The sequence below is a fragment of the Branchiostoma floridae genome, chromosome 9, assembly GCF_000003815.2.
Source record: "Branchiostoma floridae strain S238N-H82 chromosome 9, Bfl_VNyyK, whole genome shotgun sequence".
Lineage (NCBI taxonomy): Eukaryota > Metazoa > Chordata > Leptocardii > Amphioxiformes > Branchiostomatidae > Branchiostoma > Branchiostoma floridae.
This window is the reverse complement of record NC_049987.1, coordinates 19,142,415-19,151,640: the sequence shown is the minus strand read 5'-3', so window position 1 is coordinate 19,151,640 and position 9,226 is coordinate 19,142,415. Positions and strand designations below refer to the sequence as shown.

At 45.5% G+C, this 9,226-nt stretch overlaps 1 protein-coding gene across 1 annotated transcript; it reads left to right on the top strand.

Annotated features, from left to right (window-relative positions):
• The first annotated feature begins 1,826 nt into the window (after positions 1-1,826).
• Positions 1,827-8,855, top strand: LOC118423574 (monocarboxylate transporter 10-like). The gene is made up of 6 exons (XM_035831779.1): positions 1,827-2,183; positions 3,497-3,876; positions 4,727-4,924; positions 5,845-6,041; positions 6,671-6,846; positions 7,566-8,855. The coding sequence occupies exons 1-6, from the start codon at positions 1,940-1,942 to the stop codon at positions 8,735-8,737; spliced, it is 2,367 nt and encodes a 788-aa protein (XP_035687672.1). The 5' UTR covers positions 1,827-1,939; the 3' UTR covers positions 8,738-8,855.
• Positions 8,856-9,226: the final 371 nt, after the last annotated feature.

Genomic DNA, 9,226 nt, shown 5'->3' with positions numbered 1-9,226 from the left:
AGCCAACAATTTGTCCCTGTAAGGCGCGATCTACACACAGTTTTTCCCGATATCGGCGAGCCTACTACCTCTCGCCGACAGCTTTTTTTCAGCGTCTAGATGCAACTACTATATCGCTATTACTATATCGGGAAAATTTCTCCCGAATGGTCCGGACCATTCGTAAGCCATCTAACGATACCTTACCGATACCTTAGCAGGGGTCCCCGACATGTTCCGCGCGCGTGTACAGTCAAACCTGTATTAGGGGCCACCTCTACAGAGGGGCCACCTGTCCATAGTGGCCACTTTTTGTCTGTCCCTTGGGTATTTTAACTACAAATTGCCACCTCTATACAGAGGCCACCTGTCTATAGTGGCCAAATTTTTCTGGTCCCTTGAGTGGCCGCTATAGACAGGTTTGACTGTAGATGTAACAAAAGGACACTAGTGTGGTAGCCTACATGTAGTACCTGGATGGCAACTGCACTTATGCATGGCTATAAGCTAGCACATGGGTCCCACTTTTACGTACCGAACTTCTACAGCTATTCTCATGACCACCTCGCTAGTGTCACTTCTACAACTACACTCAAGGCTACCTCACTAGTGTCACTTCTACAACTACACTCATGGCTACCTCACTAGTGTCACTTCTACAACTACACTCAAGGCTACCTCACTAGTGTCACTTCTACAACTACACTCAAGGCTACCTCACTAGTGTCACTTCTACAACTACACTCAAGGCTACCTAACTAGTGTCACTTCTACAACTACAGTCAAGGCTACCTAACTAGTGTCACTTCTACAACTACAGTCAAGGCTACCTCACTAGTGTCACTTCTACAACTGCATTCATGGCTACCTCACTAGTGTCACTTCTACAACTACAGTCAAGGCTACCTCACTAGTATCACTTCTACAACTACAGTCGAGGCTACCTCACTAGTGTCACTTCTACAACTACAGTCGAGGCTACCTCACTAGTGTCACATCTACAACTACAGTCGAGGCTACCTCACTAGTGTCACTTCTACAAGTACAAGACTACAACTATACCCAAGGCTACAACAAAACAGTTGGTTCTCTCTCGTCATGTTGACCAGCCTCTCCGTAGGGGAAATTTCTCTTTTTCTCTAAGATGAGCGAGCTTTTATCACGCCATGCAAAAAAGAAACTGTACCATTCCTAAACGATTTTTGACAAATATTATGTCACAAAGTTACCTACCCTAGATTCCACTCGATATAGTCCGCTAGTATTGCAGTAACTGAAAGTGTTGTAATATAACGTATATATGTAGTATTAGACTGTAACTTTTGTTGTCTATACAATGCCATACATTGTCACTGATGTAATTGTTGCGCAATAAACCATCTATCTATCATGTCATCCATAAAGTTTACGTGCTGTGGCCTAAATATCGGGTACTGTGAAGGTATACATATATGGTCTACTATACATTGGGACAAAATGCCGTAACTGCACCTATCGCAACGAACTAACATTCGTCTTGTTATATTTCAAATACAATTCTTGACCTTTCTGACCGTAACGTTACTTACGTACTTGGACAACAGTTCTATCTTCTGATATGTTGTAATGTTGTTTCCTAATCCAAAGTCATATACGAAAGTGATTTTAGTTATCATCGTAGACCAGAGAAAAGATGATATTCGCTCGTCTTGGCGTTACACAACTATCTTTTTCCGGGATATGCCGTGATACATTTCCTATCTAACGTCATGACGTAAGAAGCGGAGAAAACGTTAGCATTGTGAATCGCCTATGTTGCGTAGCAACCAAAGGCACCTGTTACAGAACAAAGAGATTGTTCGAAAACTCCTTTGTGCAACGGAGACATTTCTAGAACAATGGTTCTAAGTTACGGCACACTGTTGTTGCACTGATGAAAGATAGATCAGCGATGACTTAGCCGCGGGGCCGTGCAGTCGGCATGTCGGGGACTGTGCCGTCCTCCCCCGCCCAGGCCGACCCCGGCATGGCGGTGACCGGGTACAGCAGGGACGAACTCAACCCCTCGGACGGAGACACCGCAGAATGGAAGGACAGGGGCTGCGCTTGGATCGTCTGTATTGCCGTCTTCCTCATCAACTTCTTCATGGTCGGCACGCACCAATCCTACGGAGTCTTGTTTCCAGCTTTCTTAGACGAATTCGGAGCAAGTCGAGCAAGTGCAGGTATAGCTACTTATAATTATATAGCCCTGGAGAATCCGAATACGTGAACATTTCTGCTGATATTTTTTACATCTTCATGTTAACATGAAAAGGTATGAGCAGAAACGTTCACGCATTCGGAGTTTCCCAAAGGCTATATGCTACTTATTGTTGTTACAGTGGGGTTCTAGCGCCGCCAAACTGACCATGGAAATCGGGTCATTCCGTTTTGGTGTAACGGTTTATCTCGTTGGGTTTGTGATTTGGTGGCCCAGGTTTGAATCCCGTTAGCCAGAAGATGGTTTCAACTCTCCTCTTGTATTTAATACCGTTATCATCCTTTAGTTTCCAATTAAGTAAACAAAAAAGATGTTGCTATATTTGTGGTCGCTCCCTGGCTCAGTTCAGCTGATATAGTCTTCTTTTTTCTTTTCTTTTTACATCCTGTCGGACGATATTTTCCGGATAACGGCTCGGATAACGTTTAGGATATAGAGCTTCTGACCATTTGATTGTATTGGCTATTGCATACGCACACCGGGACTGGCCTCTACTCTTTTTGATAAGTGTGGTGGGTTCTTTCTCCGTCGAACCGCAGGCCACTCTAGAACGCGTAGATACGACTTTTGTCACTAACCGATTTGACCCCGTTGCAAGGATGTAAATAACTGCCTATTGTGTAGCAAAAAGACATCATACCTACAGGTCATATCTACAGGTTTCGCCCAGTACAGCCATGTAGATATTTCTTGCATTGAGAAATGACAGCGAACGTTATAGTTTTCCAAACATACGCGATTTTGGGCAGTTTATTTGTGCTTGTATCTTTTACAGTTAACATGGATCCAATTATCTAATAACGTATCGTGATAGTCTGTTTCCTCACCTTTAAATTGATACCAATGTTTCATGGTTAATTTAATGGGAAACGGGTTTGATCCGGAACAATGGCATTTGCCAACTTGAATATAAATCTTACTATGTTTAGCTTTCATTTGATATCTGTCTTATTTGAAAGTGTTTCACAAAACCTATTTGAGACAACACGAAACTAATGTTGCAACATTACGCCTGACCTCACCTGGACCCCGCGGCGCGAAAATGGAACGTCCTTCGAACGAAGATAGAACACATGGGTTCGAATTTGACTAACTTTTTAAAAGATCGTTACCCCATACTAAAACCTTTGTTTGTCTGTACTTGACTGTTATCATGTCATATATCATATTGCATGTGACAGCTACATTCATAACCACTCTGATATCAAAAAAGATGAGATGACTCCTATTTTAATACCGTATTCCATGACAATTCTCTTCTGTTATTATCCACAGCTTGGGTCGGCTCTTTGGCCTACGGGCTACTTCTTCTTGGCGGCCCCTTCGCAGGCAGTATGTGCAAGACCTACGGACCTCGCAAGGTGGCATTGTCGGGCAGTGTTCTCTGCTTTCTCGGGCTGCTTCTGACGTCTATCGTGGAGGCGTTTCCGGTCATCTTCTTCACGTACGGAGTTCTGTTCGGCCTCGGGTCCAGTCTGGCCTACAGTCCGGGTAACGTGGTCATCACGTGGTACTTCGAAAAACACCGCACCTTGGCCACGGGTATTGCAGCCGCTGGGGGAAGCTTCGGCAACGTGGCGCTCGCACCACTGCTGCAGGCGATGGTGGACAGTCAAGGCTGGAGGAGCGCCATCAGATATTTCCTTATTTGGCAGGTACTAACAAACGATTTGCCCACAAAATGTCACCAAGATTTTTACGTGATCTATTTTCGTCAAAAAAGGTCACAGGAGTTATAACTTGATCCACGTTTACAGATAAAATTGCGCCAGGAGTATTTTATTTGTTGAGCCTGAGTTCAATCCCAGGGTCGGCTCAGGTCGGACATTTTGTAATAATGATATATTAAAGGGATTGCATTCGTCTTTCGAAAAGGACGTAAATTGGGGGTTCCGTGCTCGAGGCGGTGCCTCGAGTACGTAAATACAGCTTCATTACTCAGATCAACCTCCTTGCTCAGATTGGGTACCTGTTTGGCTGCAATAGTTCACCAAGGTGAGTAATCAGAATTCATCCCAGCAGTAATATCATGGATTACTAGTCGGCGCTTTAGTACGGCCTACAGTTTCTGCCATAAACACTACTCAATAACAACATGTAATGTTCAATCCAAGAAACTGTCGCCTACGTACAAAAATTAGACTGAAACGCGGAGCTGTCCTTGCAAATACTTGTCCTGTCCTTGCAAATACGTATTTCTAGTTAGTAAACACGTTATTTCAAGTCCTGCTAATATGTTTACCTACGTAGGCCATTTCATATACAACTCCTTGCAAAATGAGACAATGCTATATTGACATAATGTTCTGAAGTATTAGCTTGTATAATATTAACTAGATTGTCTAAACTATTAGATTACATTAGGTAAGATCATTTGTTTGGTTCTAGCAATAGTAACGTTACATAGTTCAACTCCCACGTATATACACTTTGTCATACGTTATAAGTGTTACAGCTATCATCGCGCAATAAGTTCCTCCTCGTATCCCTATGTCCTAACCATAGATAGTTGTCGGGTTCGCCGCCCTCGCCTACCGACCTCTCCCGCCGGGATCCCAGCCAACCCAGCTGCAGACGTTCAAGACTTCCCCCGCTAAGAACTACGTGCTGGACCTGTCTCTGTGGAGGAACGAGGTCTTCATAGTCTGGACTGCCGCCATCTCTCTCACCATGTACGGCTACTACATCCCGTATGTCCACCTGGTCAGTACCGACGGTTTGGTCTTGGAAGGGAAAGTCATACAATAGCAAATGCCGAATATGTCCTCCCATCTCCGACACCATGTACGTCTACTACGTACATCCCTTATGTCCATCTGGTCCGTACCAACGGTTTGCTTTTGGAGAGAAAGAAAAATTCTAGAGAGCTATAATACTAGTATATACTAACAAATGCCGAATATGTCCTCCCATCTCCTTCAACAGTTTGCTATAGTGAGCATAGTTCTGGAATGCCTGTCAGCAGCGCCTACAAGCGGAAATTGGAATACTGCAGTTTTACTGAGTACTTCACAATGATGATTAGATAACTGTCGCATTAAGCCTTCACCAGGCCTTCCTACGGGATGCGGGGATAGTACAATTTGTCCGAAAAAAAAATTGGAAAGTTGGCCAGGGGAGTCAGTTTATGCTTAGGTTTATGTTTCCTCTCCGACTGCGAGGCCTACTAACTCCTCTAGTAGCAAACCTCCCCTGGCAATTTTTTTTCCTATAATAGCCAGCGTAGTCAGTCTGGTAAAGACTAGGTCTCATCCGATCGAACGCAAAGGAAACGGTAGATCACAGGCAACTGAGTAGCGGAGGTCGTCATGCTTATGCTGTTCAATATATATGATTTGTTTACTTGACATTCTATAAATCAGAGTTAAATTGTCATTTTCAAGACAAAGAAAATTACCCAAGTTTTAGATTGATCAACTCCAGTCTTTGTACAGTTATACAGTTATAAGAAATCCATTGCAATTAAATTGACGTGTTTTATGTTCATTGTATTATAGTTAAGATAGGTACGTTTGTACTAATATCGAATATCGAAGTTGATACGATACGAATAATTGTTTGGGGATGGTACAAACAGGAAATGGAAAGAGAAAATGACTTTAGAGAGAATGTCTACAACACAGCCGAGTTATGCCGCCGATTTGGGTGTGTCTGACGGGCCGGTGCTGGTGTTGATCCTGGGTGCAGCGTCCACGTGTAGCCGCCTGCTGTTCGGTCCGGTACTGCAGCTACAGTTCCTGGTGCAGCTGAACCGCCTCCACATCCAGACATTCAGCATGATCGTCACAGCTGTGGTCACGCTGGTGTTACCCGCATGCAGGTGAGTCGATTTATCCGGACAATTAGCAGTTCCACCAATGATAGCACAGAAATTAGTGGTTTGACCAATGAGAGGGAAGCTGTTTTTCCGTTCTGCACTGCAGTTGTAGTTGTAATCTCAGCATGATCGTCACAGCTGTGGTCACACTGGCGTTACCCGCATGCAGGTGAGTCGATTTATCCGGACAATTAGCAGTTCCACCAATGCCACCAAAGGTAGCACGGCAATTTGTGGTTCGACCAATGAGAGAATGGCTGTTGTTCGGTCCTACGCTGCAGCTGCAGTTTCAAAATGATCATCACAGCTGTGGTCACGCTGATGTTACCCGCATGTAGGTGAGTCGATTGATCCTGCCTGTCAATCACAATAAGCTGTTACACCAATGATAGCACGTTAATTAGTGGCTTGACCAATGAGAGAGTGGCTGCTGTTAAGTCCATTGCTGCAGCTACAGTTTCAGCATGATTGTCACAGCTGTGGTCACGCTCGTGTTGCCTGCATGTAGGTGAGTCGATTGATCCTGACTGTCATTCACTATTAGCAGTCCCATTGATAGCACGGCACTTAGTGGTTAAACCAATTAGAGTGGCTGCTGTTTTGATTGATCGATTGATTCTCTACCATTCCAGCACGTTTGGCGGGCTTGTGACCTGTGTGTTACTCCTGGGTTTGTTTGACGGCTGCTTTGTCACCCTCCTGCCCATCCTGACTGTGGATCTTGTGGGCGTGGAGAACATGTCGCTAGCCTGGGGCTTCACGCTGGGGTCGTGCTCCGTGTCATTCATCTTGGGCCCGCCCACCGCAGGTAAGAATAAATTATGCTAATGAATCTTTACCTCACCTTATGCTACAAATTCTGTCAGACGCTCTAAGCAAAGTTGGGAGTTTTCATTGTTACTGTATATAACGTGGCTAGCGCTTGTGGAGCACATACAGCAATATCTCACAATTGATATAATTGTTTGTCAAACAGTACTACAGCAAGTTTAGTTTTAAGCATCACTGCATTAGGGAAAACATATTTCAACCTCCCATGAATACTAATGGTTATTGTAGATTGATCAGCAGACGAAGACGACACAGACATTGGCAGTGACTGCTGTTCAACAAAATCTGCTCGGTGTGACTGGCGAAAGATAGTACACGTAGATGCTGTCTGAAACGTTTGACTGTTACGTTGCTTGTGTAACTACTATGTATCTAACATGTGTTATCGAATAAAGAGACTCTTTTTACAAACCCGTTGCTTTATTCTATTGGTTCACATTGTACTACAGGACAGGTGTCCAGCGACACACTGTAAGCAGCGACACGTGTCCTGCAGTACAATGTGAACCAGTCAGAATTGCCCTGAAGAATGTGACAGACGGTCACCGAAACGTTGGTGAGAATAAAGCAATGGTTGTGTAAAAAGAGTCTCTTTATTCAGTGACGTACCAACGAAACTATTCACGGAACATATCTTATGACTTGAATGTCTAACCTTCATTGTGAATGACTTCGTCTTGCATATGTTTGTTTCAGGTTGGATACGCTCTTCTGCGCAGTCGTACCACCCTGCCTTCTACGTCGCCGGTACCATCGTGATGTTGGGCGGCCTGTTGCTGTTTGCCATCCCGTGGGCCAAACGTCGCAACACGCTGCGCAACAACAACACCTTACCCGTGCAGTTCTCAGGCATAAACATCAGCAGCGGCTCGGACACTTCGAGTTCGAGTCAGGGAACCGACGAAGGAGTCGGAACGATACCGAAAACGTCGAGCCAAGAGTGCGCATGCGCCATGCCATTGTCCGCAACAAGATCGATTGTAGACGCAAGTGTCCTCGATTACGTCATGAAGTTAGAGGAAGCCCACATATACGCCGAGGAGTATTCCAAGATGGGGAGCCAAGCTTACGAGATGCAAACCGTTACAGCACCTGGTGAAGACCTGGCGACCTTTGAGCGGGGGGAGGATGCCGCATCGTCGGATGTGCCTTATGACGTCACAAAACAGCCGTTGGAGGCGTCCGAGGGTGTAACCAACAAGGTCGAATTCTCTGATACTCCAACTTCTTCCACTCACCACTCTCCTTCTGTGAGTGTGACGTCATCTCTGTGTGCTGACGGTCGGCTGTCCCCGGCCTTTGCCACCGGCAACCCATTCTTAGAAGAGCCTGACCAACAGCAGACAGATGAGGCTCTTCTGTCAATTAGCATCGCTCCCCCTGCGCCCGCGGCGGTTTCTTTCTCCACACCTGCCACCACGGACTCGCTCATCGACATGTCGCCATACACTACAACGGATGTATCAGGCAGTCCTACAATAGACTGTGCGCCCACAAACACCGAGGTACCAGTGATCATGTTACCTGATGCATCCGTTGTCTTTGGAGACACAGATCATCGTCTGGAACCGATTCGAATGGTCAGAAGCGAATGTTTGGCCAAGGAACTGCAGGTGACAGACGTCCGACCACGTAGTCGACGATCATCGGAGAGCAGCGCATCGGACCTGCCCGTACAGCCGGGTCCGGCGATCTTGCCGCCGCCACCGCGCGTTCACCGCTCGTCGGAGGGTGCTTCTAGCCTAGACAGCACTTCAGTGATCGATACAGACTGGGTGATTGTGTCCAACCCACCTGAGGCGTCTACAGCCCAGCAACAACAGAGCATCAATGACGGGGTCCCGCACGCAACTCAGAATGAGCATTGACTTTGCGACCATAAACTATACATCACATGTATAACATGACTTTTGAGTATGCACCGACGAAGATGAAAAGAAAGGAATAGTCTTATTTTATTCAATGAATAAAGTTTACAATTCCTTCAAATCTACGTCGACGTTTCTTTCGTTCGAATTCCCTTCAACACTTGATATACCTCCTTTACACGTCAGTCAAAGTTTCAGGGGTACCACAAGGATTCATTGTGGTACCTCCGCTATGTACCTAATGCATTAGTAACTAAGAAAGTTAACTCCCAAATTTATTTTGTCGTGGCTACGCTCCATTACCCTGGAATCCAGCCCTGTTCTGCTTTGGTCGCTCCCCAGAGGTACACTTCCTTCCAACACGTCTGGTGTTCGTTGCTATTGGAACGATCCGCATTTGATTTTATGCGAGATGTCTGATTGGCTGTTGGCTCCATTAGTGACGTAAGGGACGGTCGTTCCAATAGTAACAAACACGAGACGTGTTGG